The 26,116-nt window shown below is 35.5% G+C and overlaps 2 protein-coding genes across 2 annotated transcripts in view; both read left to right on the top strand.

Moving 5' to 3' along the window:
• Positions 1–1,959: 1,959 nt before the first annotated feature.
• Positions 1,960–17,650, top strand: LOC142350272 (uncharacterized). The gene is made up of 4 exons (XM_075402056.1): positions 1,960–1,978; positions 9,854–10,175; positions 10,498–10,641; positions 17,382–17,650. Exons 2-4 carry the CDS (start codon positions 9,894–9,896, stop codon positions 17,556–17,558), a joined length of 603 nt encoding a protein of 200 aa, XP_075258171.1. The 5' UTR covers positions 1,960–1,978; positions 9,854–9,893; the 3' UTR covers positions 17,559–17,650.
• Positions 17,651–20,568: 2,918 nt separating this feature from the next.
• Positions 20,569–26,116, top strand: part of LOC142341092 (putative phospholipid-transporting ATPase IM) — a 139,567-nt gene continuing 134,019 nt past the window's right edge. The window contains exon 1 of the mRNA XM_075391978.1: positions 20,569–20,786. Within this exon, the coding sequence (XP_075248093.1) occupies positions 20,768–20,786 (19 nt within the window). The 5' untranslated portion in view covers positions 20,569–20,767. The remainder of the gene's footprint in view (positions 20,787–26,116) is intronic.

Here is a 26,116-nt window from a genome sequence, read left to right on the forward strand (position 1 = left end):
ATAATAATAATAATAATAATAATAATAATAATAATAATAATAATAATAATAATAATAATAATAATAACAATAATAATAATAATAATAATAATAATAATATAATAATCATAATAATAATAATAATAATTATTATTATTATTATTGTTTTTATTATTATTTTTAAAAAAATAGCACGAATAAAAATCATAATAATAATAATAATAAAAATAATAATAATAATAATAATAATAATAATAATGATAATAATAAAAATAATAATAATAATAATAATAATAATAATAATAATACTAATAATAATAATAAAAATAATAATAATAAAAATAATAAAAATAATAATAATAATAATAATAATAATAATAATAATAATAATAATAATAATAGTAATAATAATAATAATAATAATAATAATAATAATAATAATAATAATAATAATAATAATAATAATAATAATAATAATAATAATAATAATAATGATAATGATAAAGATAATAATAATAAAAATGGCAATAATAAGAATAATAATAATTAGATCCTCTTGTTCGAAAGAGTCCGTGTTGAGCATTGTTTCCAAATTTGTGTGCGGAAAGTTTATGTCATCAGAGATGACGGAGAGTTTGCAAATCAAGAGTCTTCCCAGTAAAACACTGAAGTCTACGACGGAGTAGCGATAAAGAATCCCCGATGGGGAGAAGTTGAAAACTTTGATGGATACATCATTTGAACCAAATTGATTGTGGCACTGCAGGCAGCAGTCCAGAAATTGTCGACAGACACTTTTGGTTTGAACATTTGTTTGACCGCCATTAGAATTCTTTGATGTGGGCTGGTTTTTGTCCATAAGAAGATCTATCCGCGCAATAAATTTTGAAGTCAGTCAGTAGAAGTTGAGTGGAGTCATTTTCGTCAGTCAGCCAACTCTTTTCAGTCAAGCGAATGATAATGTAATTTTGTTTCTGTATTTCTTTAATTGAATTGTGTCTTCTCTCAAAGTGAATCAAGCTTCGTGAGTTTATGAGTAGTAAGCTGATTGTCTTTAATCAGGTGCTGGAAGTCTCACTTGCAAACATTTCTGGTATTTCCATATTCTTTCCATCGTTGAAGAGTTCGAAATTTCGCACCTTGAGTTTTTTTTGTGGGATGCCAGGGTCTTTCCTATTATAGCCCTCTCACTTAGTAATCAACCTTATTGGTCCCCCTTATATCTTATTGCTCAGATAACCTCTAGCCCCCTCATCGTTGTAAATGTACCAAATGGGGGTATATTTTTATGGGGGGCTATAATGAGAGTGACCGGGACGCCCTCACCAAGCAGTTCTCTTCTATTCTTAAGAATTTAGTTTTGTCTTTCACGGCTTCGTCCTTTGTCAGTGCAGGTAGCAGATAGATGTTTTGTCCTGCGATTTGATCACGTTTTTAACACACTTAGCCCAATTCAATTTTTTCTCATATTCGTTTCTGACGGTAACTGAAAGGGATCGCAATTTAGTTCACTCTTTGGTGAACTTCCCGAGACGCTTCATCGAAGAGATCTCAGTGTCAACTTCGAAGGACTTGAGTATCGTTTTGACGGCTTCGTTGGGGGACAGGATTCTCATCGATTGTTCGTCAGGGTTCTCAACAATGACGAGACAAGGCACAAAAAACGAGTTTGTAGTGAAAAAAAGAAAAATAAAAAAGCAGATTGCACATTCTTTGAATGAACACTACACTTGCTGATCAGCTTGCGGTGTACTTTACTGTCTAAGCAGACAATAACCGCATGAAAACTGTTACCGGCATATATTCGCGAATGTTTCTACAGTACAATGAAAATGATTCCTGCTCATGCCTCTGTGGAAACTGCAGTCCAATGTCTAAACTCAAACTCTAATAATCAAATTTCGTGCCAAATTTAAATTTTTCGTGTGATTAACCCGTGGACGTGTACCCAGATGCCAGAAATACTACTACTGCTGCTGCTGTGATAAACTTATTAAATAGTTTCATATTTTGAATGATGATTGGAAAACTCTCACTGGAAAACTCACAAAAAACTGGTTATATTTCTTGCTGAAACACACTCTAGTGCATTTAAAAGAAGCTAATTCATATCCAAGAACACTGAATCTTTTTGATAAAAGAAAAACACTTTGAATGGAATTCTTGACGAACAAAAAATGGATAACAAGGAAATAAAAAAAAATGAACTGAATTCAATATCAAACCAATGGAAGTTTACAAGACAAATGAGAGACAAATTATTCAGCCAGCCATAAATGATAAAAAAAATTTTTACAGAAACTGAAAGTTATTGGTGTACCAGAAAACAACAAAAAACTTTGTAATGAACGTCTAATGAAGGAAGAACAAACTATAGAAAATTTAGTTGACAAAACGGGCGTTCAACTAGCTATTGAAGATTGCTTTCGATTAGGAACGTACGATTCTGCGAAGGAACGTCGAATTTTGGTGACTTCTCTGTCTATTTGGGATGCTAAGATATGTTTAAGTAAAACCATTGGAAGCAAGTTACATGGACGTACGAAGATTTAAGTCTTTCTGGAGTTATCTGCAGATGATAAACAAAATTTGAAGAAGGAAGCTGTTAAAGAAAAGTTTTGTAATGATACAAAGTGTCTGCATCAAAAAAAATCAAGAAATACAAGTTAAAGTTATTTAGGACAATCAAGAGGTAGCTTTTAATTGACTATAATTCTCAATTACTACGATCAACGTTCGGGGCATTATTTCTGCTAGGGAACGAATACAGCTGACTAATTTTTTATCTAAACCTTGTCCGCAGGTTGTTTGACTCACAGAAAATTGGCTTGATTTTGATTCTGACTCGAAATTGACGTTCGATACTAACCACACTGTAGCAGCCATTGCTAACAGAGTGAAAGGTGCTTACGGTGTTGTTACCTATATTCAAAGCAGTTTGATAATTAACAACGGCAAGAGTTGCTCTTTTGATATTTTTATTTGTGCTGTTGAAGTAAAGGCCGCTACTTGTAGCATTCTTGTAGTATGTTTGCATATATCACCTTAAACGAGCAATTTTTGTCCGACATGGAAACAATTATCTGAATCGCTTGGAAAGCTGCTGCAACAGTTCAATGGTAAAACAATTAATACTGGCAATTTCAATGAACCCACTGTTGACTGGGTCTTCTTCACATCAACATTTCATGATGATATCAAAAATTTCTTCGACCTTTTAAAACAAAGTAATTTTTTAGATAATTCAGGATGGCACACACGAGAGTGGTCATATGCGGGACCTAGTTTTTGCTAAATTTGACGACATTTGTTTACCATTTAACTTCAATAAAAAAAAAGAATTTAGTGGCTTTAGTTAAAATTTGCATGGACCTACCAGATCTAAATTCTCAAAAGTGCTCTAGCTTAAAAAAATTTTCCTCTTGACTGTTATTTCTCTCTCGGTCAATATCTGTCATCTAGTTTGTGTTCTCTAGCATTAGGTAAAAATCCCTGGATTTTGTTCTCTTCTTTTCAAAATATCTGGATGATCTTCTTAGCAATTATACAGCTACGAAACGATCAAAAAAGAATAAATTACCATTGTTCTATTTGTCCCACACTATTCATGCTTTTAATAAACGCAACAATGTTGTTAGAAATTGTAAGTTTCCTTCAGCGTTGGTGGAAGAACTTAGTAGAGATATAGACGTGTCACTAAAACTTGACTGTGCAATTTATATTGATCAGTTTTTCTCAAATAAAACTGGCGGGTCAAGTTGTTTTCGTCATATTGAGAGACTCAGGAGTGAGCTCCTGCATACCGAACTTAGATAAGAAAGTACATTGCATGATGAGTACCCGTTCATTGGAAATGCTTCTTTGCATTTTTTATGGTAGTCTATCAGCTTGCCGTTGGTTTTTTCGACAACTTTGCACAACGGAAATTAAATGAGCTATGCTGTACGTTAGACGATGTTCAAAATTGCCTTATCTCAAGTTTCGATAAAATACCAGTTGAATTTCTTCGGATGTCTGCAGATAGTTTAAATATCATGTCATGAAACTCTTCCAAAGCATTGCTTAAACTTCGACATTCCAAAAATTTTGGAAAAAAAGCAATTTTATACCAAGTTTTAAAACGGGCTCAAGTATTTCATTCAGTCTGACTATCCAATTAGTACTTTAAATGAATTGCATTTAGTGTTTGAAAGAAATTTTTTTATTTATCTGTATCTTTTCATTAGAAGGATAACCTCTCCTCGTCAATTAATTCGGATTTATAGAAAGACGCTAAACAAAAACTCAAATATATAGTATCTTGATGAAACTTACACAGCTCATGATAAAGATGATTATGTATTTTGCCTATATCTAGATTGCATCAAAGCGTTCGATTGTGTCCAACACTAAATTCTTTTGAGCAAATTGGGAAGCTTTGGAGCTGGTGGAACTTTATTATGGTTGCTAGCATCTTTTTTAACGAACAGAAAACAGTGTGTCACGGCTGAAATTGTTTATCTCCATGGGCCTCCGTTTCAAGCGGGTATCCACAGGGTTCGATTTTGGCACCATTGTTTTTTCTAGTATTCATTAATGATCTACTTTTTGCTGCTGTGCCAAGATTTTATCTCTTTGCTGATGATGGAAAAGCATTGTAAAATGATTTGCAGACTTTACAAAACCACCTGCAAACCTATTTGAATTTGGCCACAAAAAGTTCATTGCTGTTTAATGTTTCTAAAACTCAATTTTATGTTGGTTGGACAGACCAAGGACTACTGCTTTTCAAATATTGGGGATGAAGTAGTTCATCCCTTGAAAACAGTCAAAGATTTAGATAATTATGTTTTTGGAAACCTTAAGTGGAGCGTCCCTATATTGAGAAGACTTGGCTTATGTTTCTCTCCTGATATCACTCAAAAGAAATCTATGTCTGTACTTACCTCTTCAAAGGAAGTTAACAATTTAACAATGTACAAATCATTCTTTTTGTCAACTCTACGGATCTGAGATATGGTCACCCTCCTGTGCTGAACTACTGAAATTAGTAAATTTTCAAATGAAAAGTGCTCAGTGGATTTTCTCAATAAACTTGTATTGACACAGACATTTGAAGCGTAAATTTCTGCCAATTTGCTGCTTGCTGCAGTTCAAAGATCTTACAATGCTGAAACGAATCTTGACGGGCAAATATGATTCACGTGCTTTGCAACTCATCCAAATTCAATACAATCAACCCTTATGAAGCTCGTCTACATCAGTTTTGATTTCGAATACAAAAAAGAGATCCGTGTTTGAAAAAATTTTCTGTATAGGGCTTTAAGTCTGGGAAATTTAGTTCAAACTTCTACGAGTCTCAATAATTTTATGGATTCCTGTCTTTTTAAAAGTAAATGAAAAACTGTTTTACTTGCTTTTATTAGTGAAAAATTTGATAATAATCATTTTAGGTGTTTATTCTGACTTCCTTTGATCTTTAATGCCTCATGAAGCAGTTAAGTCTTTTACTACTTCTACTACTACTACTACTAAAACATTGACATATTTTGCTGTTTGGTTTACAAGAATGCGAACTTGTATTACTGGATGTTATGTAGACTATGGGCAACTGCCAATTACCTTCACGTTGCCGAAGAAAACACAAAAGCTGGAAATAAATTTTTTAAATTACTGTGTAGACATAGGGATCGGCTCTGCTAATAAACAGAAACGGGCAAAAAAATTGGTTCAGGACTTGCATTTTAAACGTCATTTGGAAATTTGTCAATGAATTATTCTCGAAATAAATAGCTGCAAGTTTTTTTGTAATTGATACTGCTGCTGAAATTACTGGACATTGGTTTAACCCTGATTACAGTGAAACTGACCGAGAGCTGCAGCGTTGAACTCAACAACAAGTCGAGTCGTTCGTCATTAGAATTCGGTGTTTTCTGTTCTTTTTCAGAAGAACATTTAAGATCTCAGTTGACCGTTCTTCTTCCGCGCGTTGAGGTCAAAGATCTGAAGTGGCTTACATCTCCCTAATTGGTTCCAACACACAGTTCTGTTTTTCCCTAGAGGTGAGAAGAGCGATTCATTCAAAAGGTCTTCTGGATTGAATCGAAAGATGTCCACATGATCTTGGCCTTCATACGAATTGTGAATGTCCCTTCTATCGAGCAAAAATTTATGATGGCCAAATTGTTGATTGCAGGTTGTAGCTGTCGCACAAGGTTGCAATTCGCAGGTACTTTTGGCGGGATACAGGAGCTTATTGCCGTTTTTAAACTGTTACCCTAGATGCATTTGCATCACAATAATTATAAATATATTAGTAGTAGTTTGTGACTGCTATCCATAACATGCTTGTATCTAGGCCATGGTGAATGACATGTGGTCCCCGGGTTTAACGGGGCCAGGAGGGGCATCGACATCATCAGGGGAAAAAGGAAAGTAAGGCGGATTATTCTAAGCAGTTTGGTTGTTTAGTGCAGTTGATCAGTTTTTCTCAAATAAAATTGGCGGTTCATTTTGTTTTCGTCTTTTTGAGAGACTCAGGAGTGAGCTTCTACATACCAAACTTAGATAAGAAAGTACATTGCATGATGAGTACCCGTTCATTGGAAATGCTTCTTTGCATTTTTTATGGTAGTCTATCAGCTTGCCGTTGGTTTTTTCGACAACTTTTCACAACGGAAATTAAGTGAGCTATGCTTTACAATAAACGGTGTTCAAATTGCCTTATCTTAAGCTTCCCGTGGTATAAGTTATGATAAAATACCAGGTGAATTTCTTCGGATGTCTACCGATAGTTTAAATATCATGTCATGAAACTCTTTCAAAGCATTGCTGAAACCTCGACATACCCAAAATTTTGGAAAAAAAGCAATTTTATACCAAGTTTTAAAACGGGCTCAAGTATTTCATTCAGTCTGACTATCCAATTAGTACTTTAAATGAATTGCATTTAGTGTTTGAAAGAATTTTTTTTATTCATCTGTATCTTTTCATTAGAAGGATAACCTCTCCTTGTCAATTAATTCGGATTTATGGAAAGACGCTAAACAAAAACTCAAATATATAGTATCTTGATGAAACTTACTCAGCTCATGATAAAGATGATTATGTATTTTGCCTATATCTAGATTGCATCAAAGCGTTCGATTGTGTCCAACACTAAATTCTTTTGAGCAAATTGGGAAGCTTTGGAGCTGGTGGAACTTTATTATGGTTGCTAGCATCTTTTTTAACGAACAGAGAACAGTGTGTCACTGCTGAAGTTGTTTATCTTCATGGGCTTCCGTTTCAAGCGGAGTTCCAGAGGGCTCGATTTTGGGACCATTGCTTTTTCTAGTATTCATTAATGACCTACTTTCCGCTGGTGTGCCAAGATTTTATCTCTTTGCTGATGATGGAAAAGCATTGAAGAATGATTTGCAGACTTTACAAAATGACGTGCTGTCCTATTTAAATTTGGTCATAAAAAGTTCATTGTTGTTTAATGTTTCTAATACTCAATTTTATGTTGGTTGGAAAGATCAAGGACTACTGCTCTTCAGATATTGGGGATGAAGTATGTCATCCCTTGAAAACAGTCAAAGATTTAGGAAATTATTTTTCTGGAAACTTTAAGTGGAGAGTCCGTATATTGAGGAGACTTGGCTTAGGTTTCTCTCTTGATATCACTCAAAAGAAATCTATGTCTTTAATTCCCTCTTCAAACGAAGTTAACAAATTAACAATGCTCAAATCATTCCTTTTGTCAACTCTACGGATCTGAGATATGGTCTCGCTGCTGTGCTGAACAATTGAAATTAGTAAGTTTTCAAGTTAAAAGTACTCAGTGGATTTTCTCAGCAAACTCGTATCGAGACAGACATTTGAAGTGTAAATTTCTACCAATTTGCTGCTTGCTGCAGTTCAAAGATCTTACAATGCTGAACCGAATCTTGACGGGCAAATATGATTTACGTGCTTTGCAACTCATCCAAATTCAATACAATCAACCCTTATGAAGCTCGTCTACATCAGTTTTGATTTCGAATACAAAAAAGAGATCCGTGTTTGAAAAAATTTTCTGTATAGGGCTTTAAGTCTGGGAAATTTAGTTCAAACTTCTACGAGTCTCAATAATTTTATGGATTCCTGTCTTTTTAAAAGTAAACTTAAAACTGATTTACTTGCTTTTATTAGTGAAAAATATGATATTAATCATAATAGGTGTTCTGATTTCCTTTGATTTGTAATGCCTCATGAAGCAGTTAAGTCTTTTGCTACCACTACTTCTACTACTACTAAAACATTGATGTATTTTGCTGTTCGGTTTACAAGAATGCGAACTTGTATTACTGGATGTTCATGAAGACCATGGGCCACTGCCAATTACTTTCAAGTTGCCGTAGAAAGCACGAAAGCTAGAAATGAATTCGTTAATCAGAAACGAGCAAGAAAATTGGTTCAGGTTTCGCATTTTAAACGTAATTTGGAAGTTTGTCGAAGAAACATTGTCGGAATAATTAGCTGCAAATCTTTTGTAATTGCTACTGCTGCTGAAATTACTGGACATTGGTTTAACCATGATTACAGTGAAACTGACCCAGTGCTGCGGCATTGTACTCACGAACAAGTCGAGTCGTTCGGTATTAGAATTCGGTGTATTCTGTTCTTTTTCAGAAGAACATTTAAGATCTCAGTTGGCCGTCCTTCATCCGCGCGTTCAGGTCAAATAATTATAGATATATTAGTAGTAGTGTGTGACTGCTATCCATAACTTGCTTGTATCTAGGCCATGGTGAATGACATGTGGTCCCCGGGGTTAACGGGACCAGGAGGGGCATCGACATCTTCAGGGGAAAGGGGCAAGTAAGGCGGATTATTCTGTGCATTTTGGTCGTTTAGTGCAGTGTGGTCGTGTCAGTGACGTGAACATAAGCACTACAATGAACATAACATGCACTGTTGATGCTTCATAACTTATGGTGATGAACTGAAGGGTGAAAACCCTTGGATGTGCCCTAAAGTCTCGACTACACTACTTGGGCATAATCCAGAAGTCTCAACGACCCACTTGTACTTGCGAAAGTCATGCATGAAAGCTCGCACTGCATCGAACTACCTGACCTCACCAGCGCCAATGGACGCACAAAGGAAGTCTTTCGGCTACAAAAAAAAAAACAAGAACGGAAAAAGCTAGAAGCGAATTCACCTTCCGAAACTGGAGACTCGCAAACCGATTAGAGAAATATGTTGAATTCAGTAGACCTTGCGGACTCAAGAAGAGACTGATAAACCTAATGTGGGAGTGGATCTTTTCCGTTTGTGCCCCCCCAGTACGTTATGCGCCCCCCAATTACAGAGCACCTGTCATTGCATAGTAAATTACTATGTAAAAATATTGCACGTGCGTCTGGGGGGTGCAAATAATATGCGCCCACTAAGCTGGGGGGGGTGGGGGGCACAAACGGAAAAGATCCGTGGGAGTTTGTCAATAAACGATTTTGTGATAAGAACGTCTGCACTTGGCAAACCTTTTGCGACTGCCATGTATGCAGATATAATTGGACTCTATTTTAACAACTGACGACTGGGCATAAATCAGCCCTGCAGCAAACCCGCTGCGAATCCCCAACAACAACTACTACTACTGCACCTGGAGAATACTATGTTTTTGTAGAAATTGCAACCCGCATAACAAACTCCTTGTCCACTGAAGATACAAAAGGGGTACTAACAACACCCCCGGCATGAAGCCGCAAACCTGACCTACTACTACTATTTTGAAACAAATATGATTTGAGGTAGTTACGTCACTGACACGTTCGAGCACTTCGAAGCCGAACAAAATGTTCGTTTGAAAAAGTCTAACCCTCTAATATTATATCTATTTAACGGGTCTGAGACATAACTTAGTTTCAGATTTGTTTGTTGACACTCAGCCAACACCTCCGTAAAACATGGATATGGAAGCAGAAAGTGTAACCACCGTCAAGTTGTTTGACAAGTGGTCTTTGCAAGAAGAAAGTGTGAGGTGTCAAGATTTATCTATTCAAGATTACGTCGGCATCCGCAACAAGTGCCTCAGATTTCTGCCCCACACCGCCGGCAGGTACCAAGTTAAGAGATTCAGAAAGGCGTCTTGCCCTATTGTCGAGAGGTTGGTCAACTCGCTCATGATGCACGGTAGAAACAATGGAAAAAAGCTGATGGCAATGAGAATTGTGCAGCATATGTTTGAGGTAAGAAATTTAAGGAAACTGCATTTGGCGACTAATTGACGCCTGCAACAGAGTGCATTAAATATACTGAAAACTTCATTAAGAAATCAATGGTTTCAGATATTTTGAATGTTTTAATAAAAACTAATCCTCATATTGAAAAAGTGGTACTTTGATACAATCTTTGTTACTGTCAATTTTGTTGGTGCAGATGATCCTACCTGCTGACTTAAAGTATTTACTGCCAAGAACCCGAAGGAAGTGTTTTTGTAATCAGTGTTTCACGCAGCTACTTCTAAGAACCATGGGTGGTGGGTGCTGATATGAAGTGTTCTTTGCTTAGATTCTCTACCTGTACACTGACCAGAACCCAGTTGATGTGCTTGTGGATGCCATCATCAATGCTGGACCCAGAGAAGACTCAACTCGAATAGGAAGAGCGGGAACAGTCCGACGACAGGCTGTGGATGTGTCTCCTCTCCGAAAGGTACAAAATATTTTTTTGCAACAAGTAAATTCAAATTATAACCATACGGTTAAATATACTTGAAACAAAAAATACTTCAAATCATTCAAACAAAATAAAATAATAAACATCAACAAATTTAAAGAATCACATTATAAAATTTTCTTCCGATTGTTTTCTTCCCTAAAAATAAAAATAACTTTTAAAAGCTCCTACGTTACTATTCAAAAGAATTTTTTCATGTTGTGAGAGCAAGAAATCATTCAACGTTTTCTTAAAAACGTTTCAATTTTTTGCAAACCGAAGCCACTGTGGTAACTTATTGAGAAAAGGATTAATTCGGTTTTGTTTGTTATATCTGCGAAGCTGTAAGCTGAGCGTAGCTATATTGCGGTGCTCTTGGTTTTTTTTTTTGTTTCGTCGTCTGACGCTCTTTTTTCGTTTTACATTTGTTGACACAGCAAAGCTGAAAAAGTCAAATTTTCTGAATGACTTCTTCCTCTCATTAACGGCATTTGCGCGCGTGACGTCATTTCTCACTCGCTTTAGCGAAAGTTTTTAGGTTATTTGCGTGATTAGACTTTGATCATACTTGACTTACCTCACTCAATAAAATGACTTTTGCACTTTGAAACTTTAAAAGTTTAATTTGAATTTGTTTAAGGTCAAAGGAACTCATATGTGCAGTGAAAGTCCATAATAAGAGGCTTCTGTGGAATGAATTTTAACAAGCTTTATTAATTTATCGCTGAATGTTTTTACGTAGCTTTTTGAGCGCAGTCGATTTTTTTTTTCAATTTAGGTCTGTATCTGTTTCTATCTCTATTATATGGCACGCAGGTCTATTCTTTCGCAGCTATTCCGGCAATCTGCCGGCTATGTTATTCAAAGTTAGTTTGTTCATCTCTACATATTCTGTGTTTTGTAAAATTTCCATGACTTTTCCATGTAAGCTACTTTTTGTCTACAACAGAAAATACTTGTGTCATCTGCGAATTGAATTACTTTTTCCGTTGTGTTTGTATTAGATGAGAAATCGTTCACATATAAAAGAAAAATGAGTGGTCCTAAAACAGTTCCTTGTGGCACACCGTGATTCACGATTTCACAATCAGAGAACATGCCATTAAGTTCTACTTTTGTCCGCGGTTGGCAAGAAATGAAAACAGTAATTCTTTTGCTTCCTGGGAAAACCATACATCTCATTTTTTTCAGGAAAATGTTATGCGAAATGGAAATAAACGCTTTTGAAAGATCTCGATAAATAGCAACAAATTCTTTGCTTTGATCTAAACTAGAGGAAACTGTTTCAACCAGTTCTATAACTGCATCTGTCGCTGACTTTTTTTCTGAAATCCGAATAGCTCTTTATTAATAATTTTATGCTTATCAATGAAATCCATCATCTGAGTCACAAGGAGGCGCTCAAAGATTTTTTCAAAGTTAAAGAAATTAGTCGGTAGTTTGTGCTATCTAATTTATCACCTTTTTTGAAATAGGCTAGTTTCATTTTTGTTGAAAATTTTCTCCTTAATGCACTCCTTTAAGGCAAACTGTAGATGTACGCCTATAGCTAATTTGCAAGACTTTATGAGACGAATTGAGATTTCACCAGGTCCCGCTGCTTTGTTATCGTCCAGCGACTCAATTACTGAATAAAGTTCTTTTCTAGTCACAGTTCTGAATGTGAATTCAGGTATATTAAATTTATCAGGGTATTTACAAGCAATATCCGAACCTCTGAAAACACCTAGATTAGCAAATGATCTGTTTAGACAATTGACGATATTTTTTGGTTCCCTTGAAATTTCACCACTCTTTATACTGATTTCATCAACCTGGACACTTTTTTCGCTCGCACTAATCTTCTGTTTAATGAATTTCCTTATTTGTTGGTAGTTTTTGGAAGAAATTCATGCAAAAATCGTTGTGCGTCTCCCTTAATCTCCTATTAACTAAATTTCTTAAGCGCTTAAATTCTCTGTACGTCTCTTGTACGTCTTTTGAAAAAATGTTTTGGGCAATCAAATGCTTCAATTCTTGTGTTAACCAGGACTTAGAATTCTTAAAATTTTCTCCCCCTTTTTAACAGTCTGAATTGTTGCGTGTTTCTTATCAATTTCCTCAAAAATATCGATGAATGAATCAAACATATCGTTGCCATTCTGACATTGGTACATTCTCCACCATTCGGCAAGGGCAAGATCTCTGTTAAATTTAGAAGGGAAAAGTCAAAACTTTCTTAAGTTGTCACTCTCAGATTTCAATGAGAGGTTTGATTCGAAGATAACAAGAAAATGGTCGGAGTTAAAAGGAGTTGTTGTGACATTGTAGGCAATTAGCTGATCTTTCGAAATGAAACAGTGATCAATAAGTGTAAATGTTTTATCAGTACATCTGGTTGCATCCCTTAAGTTAACAAATTCTAATCCTGAATTTGACGCAAAAGTGTCTAGTTTAATTTTTTCTGTCTTGTTTAGATAATTCAAGTTATATCCCATCAAAATAACGTTATATGCTCCCGATAGTTCGGTACTTAACTGATCAAGAAAATACTCCCCAGGACGTTTGTTTGGGCAATAAGAAACTTTAACAAGTAATTTTTCAGTCAGAGGGTCAATTATTTCAACCCAAATGGATTCAAAAAACTCATCAACCGTTTCAATGCTTGAGTTAATACTGGCTGAAAATTTTTTCGGAACAAAAATACCTTCTCCTCCGGCCTTTGAAGCCCCTTTTTTTGTCTGATCTACATAGCCCCCTGTTTTGTCTGATCTGCATATTAACAGGCGGCTATTATAGCGCTCCTTTTTTAAACTTCGTCTAATAGATTTTGTTTCGTCTTACCCTGACTTCTTGGAATTGACTTTTTCAATGACTTACCGTACTCAAAAAAATGACTTCTTAACTCACTTATGGAACTTTAAATTTATGAACATTTACTTATTAAAGGTCAATAGTGTGCATCTAAGTAGTGTCAAATATATATGACCTAATTCTTGATAATTAGAGTCTTGAGTTTTTGATTCTGAATATCATTTTTGGGATCTTTTCCGTTTGTTCCCCCCCAGTAAGTTAATGCGACCCCAGTTACAGAGCACGTGCCATTACATAGTAAGTCATTATGTAAAAAATATTGTACGTGCATCTGGGGGTGCAATTAATATGCGCCCACTAAGCTGAGGAGGCAAAAATGGAAAAGATCCTAATTTTGAAAAAACCCTATTAGGGCTTTTTCCTTATAGAGCTTATGTTTCTAATAAAAATGACAGTCCGAAGCTAACCCAAAAAGTCTAGTGATCTATGAAAGGACTGGTGGTCGATCTGTCCGTTTTATTTCTACAGTTTTTTCAATTCATGTAACGCCACAAGCGTCTATCGCGGCTGTTTTCCGGCTATCTGCCGGCTATGTTTTTTTTACCGGAAGTACTATTCGTTCAGACGCTGTTTTGACCTAAAAGCGAAAGTGAGAAAAATTGCCTTGTGAACTAGTTTTTTCTGAGCGAGAGTAGTTTTTTGATCATGCGCTGCCTTTAATGAATGAATTTTTGACTTTGAAAAGTAATTTTTAACTGAATGGCACAAATAGATAACCGTTTTAAGCCGTTTTTTCGTCTAAGTGGTCCAGCTTTTTTGCTTGTAATTTGTTTTTTTTGTAGAACTGTCTTTTAGTCGATGCTTTATTGAAATTTAAACCGCGGAAATTGATACTACTGTGTTTTGCAGAGCCTGAAAATGTGTTTCAATTTCAAAATAGGCACAAATTTCTTGTTTTCTTTTAATTTCTGTCTTTTCTTCTTTTAATCTCTTCATTTTTGGATCTTTCAGCCTTTTTGTCAAAAATCCGCTAATATAGCAACTTCCCTTTGATAACTCATATAGCCAACGCCTATTTCTACCCCGATGTTAGTTTGTTTTATAAAATTGTACATATGCTAATCCGATTTTGGTAGTTTTTTCCTTTTTTCTCAGTTTTTGTTTATTTTGGTTTCAATTACTAGAAATAGTCCTTTTGTGCAACATGATAGGCTTTAGTTTCATTTCAATAAAAGTTCAATCATTTTTTTGCTTCAAATTTTTAAAAACAGTTAAAATTATTCTCATAACTGCAGTCTTAAAAAATGGTTGACCATTTTTTGCAAAATATTTCAATGTTTTGTGTTTGAATTCTGCTTTCTCTTTTTTTGTCCTGTTCAGGGGGATGGAGCTTTGCCTCGGATGACTAAGTGTCTATTCGATGTCTTGAATTCTGAACAATGCAATGTATTCGTTTTTCTTGATTGTTTCAATTTTGATTTTTAACTTTCAAAAATCAAGAATAAGCCTTTGTTACTGTGTTCCTTACATTGTCCTTATTCTTCACATTTTAGTTTGTATCACTCTGGCTTTGTCCTGGCACCTACTTTGATGTTTGTTATATTGATTTTTGCAGTTAAAAAATGAATGATTTCAGCTATTTCTTAGATTTCCGTGATTTCTTTGGTTTGCAATTGATTTCATTCAAGATAAGGCCATACTGAGAGTTTGCTAGATAGCTTTTTCCAAAATTTCTACTCCCTATAATTTATTATAATTTTCTTCCGGCCTTTTTATTGTTATTGAATGATTTTTGGCGTTTGAATTTTTTCTTTTGTTTGTCTTTTCTATGATTATTTTAATTTTTAATTAGTATGAAGTTATTTTGTCTGTCATATATACAAATAAGAAAGAAAAATTGCCCTGTGAACTAGTTTTTTCTGAGCGAGAGTAGTTTTTTGATCATGCGCTGCGTTTAGTGAATGAATTTTTGACTTTGAAAAGTAAATTTTAACTGAATGGCACATATAGATAACCGTTTTTAGCCGTTTTTTCGTCTAAGTGGTCCAGCTTTTTTGCTTGTAATTTGTTTTTTTCTTGTAGAACTGTCTTTTAGTCGATGCTATATTGAAATTTAAACCGCGGAAATTGATACCACAGTGTTTTGCAGAGCCTGAAAATGTGTTTCAATTTCAAAATAGGCACAAATTTCTTGAGTTTTTGTTTAATTTCTGTCTTTTTTTTTAAATTTCTTCAGTTTTGGATCTTTCATCCTTTTTTGTCAAAAATCCGCTAATATAGAACCTCCTTTTGTTATTTCATATACCCAACGCCTCCTTCTACCCCGATGTTAGTTTTTATAAAATTGTACATATGCTAATCTGATTTTGGTAGTTTTTTCCAATTTTTCTCAGTTTTTGTCTATTTTGATTTTAATTACTAGAAATAGTCCTTTTGTGCAACATGATACACTTTAACGTTTTGAAAAACAGTTGAAATTATTCTCATAACTGCAGTCGTAAAAATGGTTGACCATTTTTTGCAAAATATTTCAATGTTTTGTTTGAATTCTGCTTTCTCTTTTTTTGTCCTGTTCAGGGGGATGGAGCTTTGCCTCGGATGACTAAGTGTCTATTCGATGTCTTGAATGCTGAACAATGCAATGTATCCGTTTTTCTCGATTGTTTCAAATTTGAGTTTTAACTTTCAAAAATCAAGAATAAGTCTTTGTTACTGTGTTCCTTACATTGAACTTATTCTTCACATTCTAGTTTGTATCACTCTGGCTTTGTCCTGGCACCTACTTTGATGTTCGTTATATTGATTTTCTCAGTTGTTAAAAAATGAATGATTTCAGCTATTTCTTAGATTTCCGTGATTTCTTTGGTTTGCAATTGATTTCATTCAAGATAAGGCCATACTGAGAGTTTGCTAGATAGCTTTTTCCAAAATTTCTACTCCCTATAATTTATTAAAATTTTCTTCCGGCCTTGTTATTGTTATTAAATGATTTTTGGCGTTTGAAATTTTTTCTTTTGTTTATGATTTGTTTTAGAATTGTAGCCGGTTTCTGATTCTTAAATTTGAGCAGTCTTTTTTGAAAAATTCAACTTAGTTTCTAATTATTTCCGAATTTCTAGCTTCTAATTATTTCCGACTTTTTACTTTACCAAACGTTTTCAATATTACAAAATTTGCTACATTTTGTTTCTCTTGGTGAGAGAGGTTTAAATTTCACCATTTTTTAGATCAGACCTGGGGAGGTAATGAGTTAATGATTGAATACAAAAGAAATAGCTTCAGCTGCAATTACGGTTTTTTTGTGAAGTTTTGACGCTTCCAGTTGCTTCCGGAATTCTTCCGGCTATGTTTTTTGTCTGACGATTTTCTTCTGACGATTTTCCGTTCTACATTTGACATTTGTTCACACAGCAAAGCTGAAAAATTCAAAGTTTCTGAACGACTTCGTCAATCACAAATTTTTTTTTCAATTTAGATATGTAGCTGTTTCTATCTCTAATATATGGCACGCAAGTCTGTTCTTTCGCCGCTATTCCGGCAATCTGCCGGCTATGTTAAATGCAATTTTTCGCCTGACCGTCAACCATTTGACCGTTCGGCCTCAGAAACGGATAAACATGTAACGAAGAGCGTTAAGTTCTCTTAGAGCTGAAGCTAGCCCCCCTGAACTGTAGCTAGCTGCCTAAGAAGATAACCGTTCGCCAGTCGTTTGAGAGCAATTCGCCCGATTTTTTAGTCGGTTATGTTTACGTGATAGTCAATCTAAATTGAAATGGATATATTCGATGTTTTAATCTCCTTTTAATTAAGTATGGCAATAAGTGAAGGATTTTATATTTCCTAAAATAATATTGCCCATTCCAACGACAAGTGGAGTGTGCCCCGTCTATTTCTTAAAAATTTGCGCGCGTTCAATTATGAAATCTGATTTTTTTTGGTTGCAGGTGAACCAGGCAATTTACTTCATCTGCACGGGTGCACGAGAGTCTGCCTTCAGAAGTGGAAAAACGATTGCTGAGTGCTTAGCAGACGAGGTTCTGAATGCAAGCAAGGGATCCTCCAACTCATACGCTATCAAGAAGAAGGACGAAATTGAGCGAGTCGCTAAGTCCAACCGATAAGACTGGTCTTCTTAATCAAGCATGCAATTGATGTTCTGTGAAGTTGTTCTAATTCATTGACCTTCATTGAGACAATTTATTGTTGCTGCTCGTTCGTTTTCCACTGCTTAGTGTAGTTTGTCGGATTTTGACAGATACTGGAGGTGCTTTAAGAGCTAATATTTAGCTATTTTTTTTGAAAATTGATGTTTATAACGAATCGAAGGTGCGTATCAAAATAACGTGGTTGACAATGTTTAAGTCGGATAATACGGATGATGATAGTACGCGATGTGGAAAGTTGTGTGAAAATTTTGCTTCCTGAGTTAAAGGGAAGAGGGAAATCGAAGCATTAACAAATTTCAATTAGTTTATTAATAGCCTCCTCAGCTTCTCAGCCGGCTATTATAGCGCTCCTATTTTTTTTTACTTCGTCGGGCAAAATTTTTTGCTTTACCATAGTTCACAGCTTGTCCAAAATTTTGTGTAAAATCTTTTTGACTTAAATGACATCGAAATAGTTTGCCTGTTAAAATTTTCTGCGTACAAAAAAAAAACATTTTTTTAATTAGTTTTTTCTCTTCTTTCAACGTTATGGTAATCAACGGCGGCTATTTTCCGGCAATCTGCCGGGTATATTTTTAACCGCGGCGGTGAATGTTTTGAACGGCGCAGGATATTTGGCGAAAGCTTGATTAGAGGAAGCAATTTTTAGCTCGATTTTTTTTCTGAAGTTATCAGATTGAGCACGATTCAGGGACATGATTCATAACACGATTATCGGAATAAGATTATGGTTTGTCGGAGCCGAGATCAAACACTTAGAGCACGATCTCAACTTTTTCTATGCTACATTTTTGTCATTTGTCGAGTTTTTTGACGTTTAGTGGGCATTAACAGCTTTTTGAAGGTTTTATGAGGGCTAATAGATAGATTTGTTCGGAACCTCTGTTTTTAGGACATTAGCTTCGAGAAATCTGAACTTCTCTCTGTAGATATTGACTAGACAGAAATTGTTTTTGAAGCCATAAGCAGGAACAAAATTGGACAAATTTGCAATATTAGCCTTTTATATGTTTAATAGTGGCTTCGTGGCTATTAATGACAAATTAAATTTGAAAACAGGCATGAGGAAATTAGACTAAGCAATGATTTTCTGTGATTTTTTCCAGTTTCTAGGTTTTGTTTCAAAAATGTTTGTTGTTTTGCTTGTCTGCCTGCTTATGTCAAACAAGTTTTTTCTTAGTTGCCAAGTTCCTTGTGCTTGCTTGTTAATTTTTTTTATTAAAAAAAGTTTGATCCCAAAAAGAGAAATACTTCAAATGCTAATGTTTGTTTTTCTACAAAGTTTTGAAACTATTAGGCTTGTAATATTCCATTGTCTGCCGATTCTCTGCAATTTTAGTATTTAGTTTTTTATCTTATGTTTTTGATTGTATTTCAGGACTTGTACTGCGGTTTTCAATTCGTTTTTTCGTTCCATCACGTTTTATCTAAGGCATGACTTTCACGTTTTACTTCTGAGTTACCTGAATTTAGAATTGATTCAACAATATCAAGCGAAGACATTCGAGGTCAAAAAGTGAAACAAAAAGAGATGGGATGAACCAATAAAGACGGGGCACTAAGATCTAATGTTTAAAGACTTGGTGCATTAAGTTATGAAAGTTCCTTAGAGTTTACCTGCAACTGCTATTGTTATTAAGCTTCTTGTCCTCTAAATTAGAGGATTATTACATCATATTTCTTGGATCAAATCGAATTGTGGACTGAGTTAGAATACTTCTTGGCAGTTAGAAAAAAATTGAGATGTGAAAATCTCTTATTTTCCTCTGTTTCATTACCAACATACTTCAGTGCGGTCAACGGTGGCTATTTTCCAACAATCTGTCATTTATGTCTTTGTTCGTAACCAAAATGTGAAAGGGGTTTCCTGGCTTCTCGTAACACTTGTTGGCGTACTCTTTAAGTTAGCATAACACCGTGGCTTTGTTTGCTTGGAGATTGATAATTTTTCGAAGACGATTGTGTGATTTTGAAAAGTCAATTTTAATTATATGTTAGAACATAAATTTTTAGCGACCTGAAATAATTATTGACCTGACACGAAGGTAAGTGCACATGAATGATTGGGTGCAAGTTGCGAGGGGGGTTAAGATTTGTGCTCTAACTTATCTAATCTAGAGGAGCAACGGGTGAAATTATATAAGTGTCCCCTGTATTGGAAAATGGGGTAATGTTTTGATGATCTTTTGTGAATCTTGGACGTTAAATAAGTGGTGCCTGTGGGAAGAACACTGCAGTCTCAATCTACGTATTCGTGTTTTGCTAATCTATGGGACAATTTCTGGGGTGATCTGCTTGTTCAACAATCACATTGCAAAAAAAACTATAATCGCAAATCGTTATTGCAAAATCCAATGCATGCAATGGTATATGTATAACGTTCAGCTTTATGTGCGTTTTAGCCAAAAAACTAAGAATGGTTTTTTAGTTGGGCCTGAATTCAAATTTGATAGAACCCTGGTTAAAAATAATCAAGTGCTAAAAGCTGAATGTCATCCCCTGACTTTACAAATTCATCTGGAGGTATTTGGTAAAAACGAAGCACGTGCAGCATGATGTACTATACGAAGCTGTGTATGAATATGTGCTCTACTATGAAAATTACCACCGGGTTGCTGTTGTCATGGAGAAGTTATCAAACTTCGAGGCGAAGCCGTGTTGTTGAATAACTTGGAGAGGGCGATAACAACTGTGTGGTAATTTTTAAAATCAACTTAAGTTGCGATTACAAGTTATCTAACTTTATCAGACTTGCTGTGATTAGACTACAAGTTTATCACGCTATTTTATCCCACAGTTTATATAGTTACTGTGATGATAAAAGTGTGATGAACTTGTAGTCTAATGACGAAGAAGATTTCGTAGTGTTAATTAATTGGGAGCTAACTAACTGCCATTGGGCGCTTAAAGTGTTAAACGCAGATTAACAGCGTGTGCTTATAGCTTATATAGATACTAATATATGGAAAAAGCCCGAAATGAATCTTAGTGGCCAAATTGTAGCTGGCTCCTTGTCCATTTCTACCCTGACTGCAATCGTAAGTTGATAGTGTTGGTGGTTCATGCTGTTACCACAATGAAAAGACCCAATGAGCTCTTGGATCCCAGCTCTCTCATAGCTTTACAGTGAGTTCTCAAGTGCAGTCATTCGACTGTCAAAAGAGATGGCGTGCGGACGTAAAAGTAAGAATCACTTCAAACTATCACTCCTTAATAGAGAAGCATTGATGAAAACATCAATTTTAAGAGTCAATTTTAATTTTTGAATGCATTTCTTGGCTTTCGAGATCAAAAGTTGTCTGCCTCCAGAGATGAGAAATTTTTAAATTGATCTCGAACGAAGTTTGAAACAATTATTGTAGTCGCAGGAGTCCTTTTTTCTGCAAAATTTTCTGGCTTTGAGTTATTGACTTCTGGAATGCTTTATCCACGCTTGTGTCTTTAATTTTTTCGGGATCCAGATGGCTCTCTCTCTCTCTCTCTCAATTCAGAATTTGCAGCAACAACTCAATTGGCTATAGTTTACACTAAAAGTCAAATAGAAAACGTGCTGAATTAAGGTTCAATATTCCACCTAGTGTTGTAAAATGAGCTCTAATGACACTATTATCCAAGCTATTACCCTCCCTCAAACCCCCCCCCCCCCCAAATGAAGTGAGCCGCAGCCTGTCGTTTGAGAGAGGAATGCTCCCGGTGTTAGTAAATTATATGTCACAACAATTAAACAGTAAAAGTCGTGAGTTTGTATACCATATTCGAATTCACATTTGCACTGATAATTACGTTTAGTTGGTTTCGCATGAGAAAACATGATACTAATTAAAATCGTGGCCTTTACATATAACCTAGTGATTAGCGGATTGAAAAGCTGGCAAATGATTCAAAACTTGCGTGTATATCGTTGCAATACTCTGAAAAGCAAGGTAGGGCTCGTCTATTCTATTTTCAAACCGCTAAGCAATTAAAAAGAATTGATTAAAATTTGAACACTAGCAAGATCGTTGTACGATTTTGAGCTCCAGAAAAGTGAGACATATTTGGAGCTAAGCAGGGTTGTGATTCACGATGCTAATCGGTGAAGTTTGGTCGGATAATTCAGGCAAGTGAACACAATTATTCGACATAGACGCACAAAAACTCTACTTGAACAACTGCGCTGTTGTTTTGGAGTATCTACCTGTTTTTTTTAATTATTTCCCTGCAGTTGCATTATCTGGTCTAGAATACGCAGCCAAAGTTCTCATTTTCAACATCTCTGCCACTGCGAACTATATCGGCCCCTTTTTGTCATTTGTCAAAAATTAAGCCTTCCGTTGAAAAGAAAACATGAAATGGAAAGATGAATTAAATAACGGTAAATAGTTAAGGCGTTTTCGTAGACCATTTGACTTAGCAGTTTATGAAATCATCTATGGACCTTCTTCAATTCATTTTGCATCAGAAAAAGGATCGGCTTTCATTGGTTCGATGGGCAAAATTACATTGATATTTGCAAAAATCACTGATACTGGAGTGTTTATTGCTCTCAAACAAATTTTGTAGCAATCATTAGTCCTGTGGTCTTTTTTATCCGATTTTGGGTCTGACTCTTTTATATCTTTGTCCTCAAAAGCGGGATAAACAGGTCAAGCTTACTGGAGGGAATCAAGTGGCTGAGTAGCTCTATTAGAGCCTTAAGCCTTTCCAGTCTTTAAGTATGCGATTCTTGAAACTGTGTTGAGGAGACAATTTCTAGCCGTGAATTGCTGTCCTTAATCTCAAAAGTTTGACCCGCCCTCAGTCAAACCCCCCCCCCCCCCCAACTTTCCCCCGTCCACCCTCCACATTGCGAATTTAACACCCCTCTCGTCCAGCCCTCCGAACACTTGAACGCAAGCCTCCCTCCCCCAATCCGCTCAAACCACCCCTTAATGCTAGTATCCCGAATCCACAGCTGGCTATTATTCCGAATCCACACCTAGCCAACTGGTCGTTTGAGAGCATTTCGCCCGAAGTTAGTGGGTATTGTTTATATCTGAGATCATTGTCAAAAGCTCCTTGTTTACACAAAACGTAACGTTGTTGATAAAATATCAGAACACAAAAAAACTGCTGATCGTATCAATATATGAAATACCAGACGCTTGACAAATGTGTTTTCATCAGTTTGTGCTGAGTAAATACGGTCAAATAAACTATTTTCCGAGAAAAGGCTGCCGGATAATATTATAATGAATACCAAGCAAAACATTTTGCCAATTTTAAAGTCATGCTGGCTGGTAGAGAGAAAGAAAGAGAGAGAGAGAGAGAGAGAGAGAGCGAGAGATTTATTTAGCTTTTTCGTATAAATACAATAAAGCAAGGATGATCAACGGGGACATCAAGTTCCTCTTTTCAGATCACCCTCTCATGATGGTAGCACAAGACAATAATATACTTTGCAGAACACAAGACAGTAATACACATGACAGAACAAAAAAAAAACAAAATTACGGAAGATCGATTATTTGCAGCGGTTGCCATAAACATATTCAACAAGTTCAGAATTATTACAGATATAAGAATATTTCAATTTGTGACAAATATCAGTAAGGTTGTGCCTAGTGACATTTTCTACCTTATCAGGTAAAACAATTAATCTAAGCTTATTATATAGACCAGAATCTCTAAATTGAACTGAGTTTCTCTCAACTTTACTTTTTTCAACGGAATATTAAGCAAATTCAAAGTACTATTTCGCGTATTTTGACACCTTCATTTTGTTTTCGAAACATATCGTTACAAAATTTAATACAATGATATCCATTTGGAGATTTGAGAACAAACTTGAGCAATTCATATAAGTGTAATTCCTAAACAGAGAGTATTGTATTGTTTATAAACAGGTCATTGCAACCGTTCCGCTTTTTTTAGAAGTGTGTTATCAAAATTTTCTGTTGTAATCGAAAAATAGGAAAGAGTGAAGAATAGCTGTAACATCCGTAGACAAGTATGCTTTATTGAATTATTGAGTTTACATTTGTATTGTAATAGTTTTTCTAATTTACTTCGGGAACATAGTGTCTGAGTTTCGAAATAATTCCACACTGCTTGCTAAGCTTTTTTACCACATGGGAAATGTGAGTTTTGAAAGTTAGTTTTGAGTCCAAACGTACGCTAAGATATTTACATGTATTGTCAACTTTTACATATTGGTTATTTAAATCGAAGCGTGGGTTCAAATTATCCGTTTTAATGTTCAATTGAATGGTTTTTTCAAGGTTTAAAACAAGCATGTTTTCAGTTAACCAATCATTTATGTTTGTAAGATCTGATGCTACGTCGTTAATAGAACAACCAATTGCTTCAATATTAGTATCATCTGCAAACAAAATAATTTCAACATCTTTACAGACGTTGAGCAAGTCATTTATGTAAATTATGAATAATAGAGGCCCTAATGATGAGCCCTGGGGAGCACCGCATTTTACTCTGTTCCAAGAGGAGTTTATTCCAATTAATTCTACTCTTTGCATTCTGTTTCCAAGATCCGATTTAAACCAAGACTGACACGTTCCTCGTATCCCGTACAATTCCAATTTACTTATTAAGATGTCATGATTTATTGTATCAAACGCCTTTTTGAGGTCTAGGAAAAAACTGATGAGGTTTTTATTGTGATATCGGCGTATTGGTTCTGTTAGTTGAACCAATGCATCAATGGTGCTGTGTTTTGTTCTAAAACCAGACTGGTTAATATGCAATAGATTAAAATATTCGATGAATGAATATAGTCGGTTGTACATGACTCTTTCGAAATTTTTGCTCCATACATTTAAAAGGGATATTGGCCTGAAGTTAATTTTATCAAATTTGGAGCCTTCTTTATGAAGAGGGAAAACCTTAGCATTCGACAGTGCTTCGGGAAAAACGCATGTACTGAATGAAAGGTTAATCAGGTATTCAAAGTATACTGCTGTTACCGAACCAGAAGTTTTGATTAAAACATTGCTGAGATTGTTGTCCCCTGAGGATGACTTGTTTTCTAAGCCTTGTACGATTTTCTGAATTTCAGACGAATTTGGTTTATATAAAAACATTGAACACGCATTTCTTTTTAATCTGGGTCTGGTATTCTTTTTTAGGTGTTTTGTTAAGTTTGAACCAATATTGATAAAGAAGTCATTGAAAGAGTTTGCATTATCTACCTGACTGGGATCCATGATATTTTTCTGACAACTTGCTAGAATAGGGAAAATTTCGGAAGCATTTGTTTCCCCCTTGAGTTCATTAGGAAGTTTGTCTGTTTGTCTTGAATTGCCAATACATTTGTCAAATTTATTATGATAAAATAGTTTTTTGTTTGTTATGATTTCTTCTTTAAGATTATCCTTCGCTTTCGTGAAAGCTGCAAGCGTTGTTTCACATTGCTTCTCTTTCCATTTTCGGTGAGCTTTGTTTCGTTTTGTTTTCAAGTTTTTCAGTTTGTTACAAAACCATCGTGGACATTTATAAACGTATATAAACGCTCTAGTTTCGCTCCAAACCTTTCTAAAAGTTATATTTTTCTTGCTGGTCTACGGGATGAAAAAGTAAAACCCAGAAGGCATTAGGTCACTAAGCAATTCGCTTACAGCCTAATGCCCTACTTGTCTCTAAGTTTACGATTAACCGAACTTTTTGAGGAGACATAAACTCATTGTGGTAGGGGTGATTCTTAGAGTTTGACCCCTCGCACACACTCCACCCCCCCCCCCCCTCTACTCGCCCCCATCTACAATACAGCTTTCCACCCGTACCACCGCATTCGCGACACCCTTGAGACTCCCACTTCGCTCACCCCCTCCAACCCCCAACTCACGTTGTCCACCACATTCTAGCATTGCACGCTTGACACCCACCGCCCTGCTCATCGCCCACTCAGCTAATCACAACACATCTCCCCCTCAACAACCCCCAAGTAAGCTCAAGCTTGCCTTTCTAAGCTGTTGCTAGCTACTGACAAAGTCAAGCGATCGCCAATCGTTTGAGAGCAATTCGCCTGACGTTATTCGATTGTTTTGGTTCTCAATTTCTGATCTGAAGTAGTTTTTAATAGCCGCACAGCGATAGCTGGGGCTATTATAGGCCTTCTCTTAATTTTTTTACGATTCAAAGAATTTGAATTGCATTGGGGCGCTGTCTTTTTACGACTCGAAGAGGAGTAATGGAGAAGTCCTTTTTTTTAATCAATTTTATTGGAGTGATTTTTGAAGCGGGAAATGAAACGCGTGAAAAAATGTGGAGTGATTTTGGTGCTTAACAAAAGTGAAGAGCGGAGCGAAAAGAGAGTGGTTTTTGTTCATACCGCTGTTTTTGAGAGAGCGAGAAATTGATGTGTGAAAAAATTTTCTCTAAGCGTGCGAAATTTTTTTGTTCACGTGCGGCATTTTAAAGCAGTTTTTTTTATTTATTTTGTTTAAGAGGTTTGTTTATGATTTTGTTTTAATTTTAGGCTGGTTTCGGTAGTGTTTTGAAGGTTTTTGGAAATTCATGTGAATTTAATGATAATTCGT

The sequence above is a fragment of the Convolutriloba macropyga genome, chromosome 1 (assembly GCF_964194025.1).
Source record: "Convolutriloba macropyga chromosome 1, txConMacr16.3, whole genome shotgun sequence".
NCBI lineage: Eukaryota > Metazoa > Xenacoelomorpha > Acoela > Convolutidae > Convolutriloba > Convolutriloba macropyga.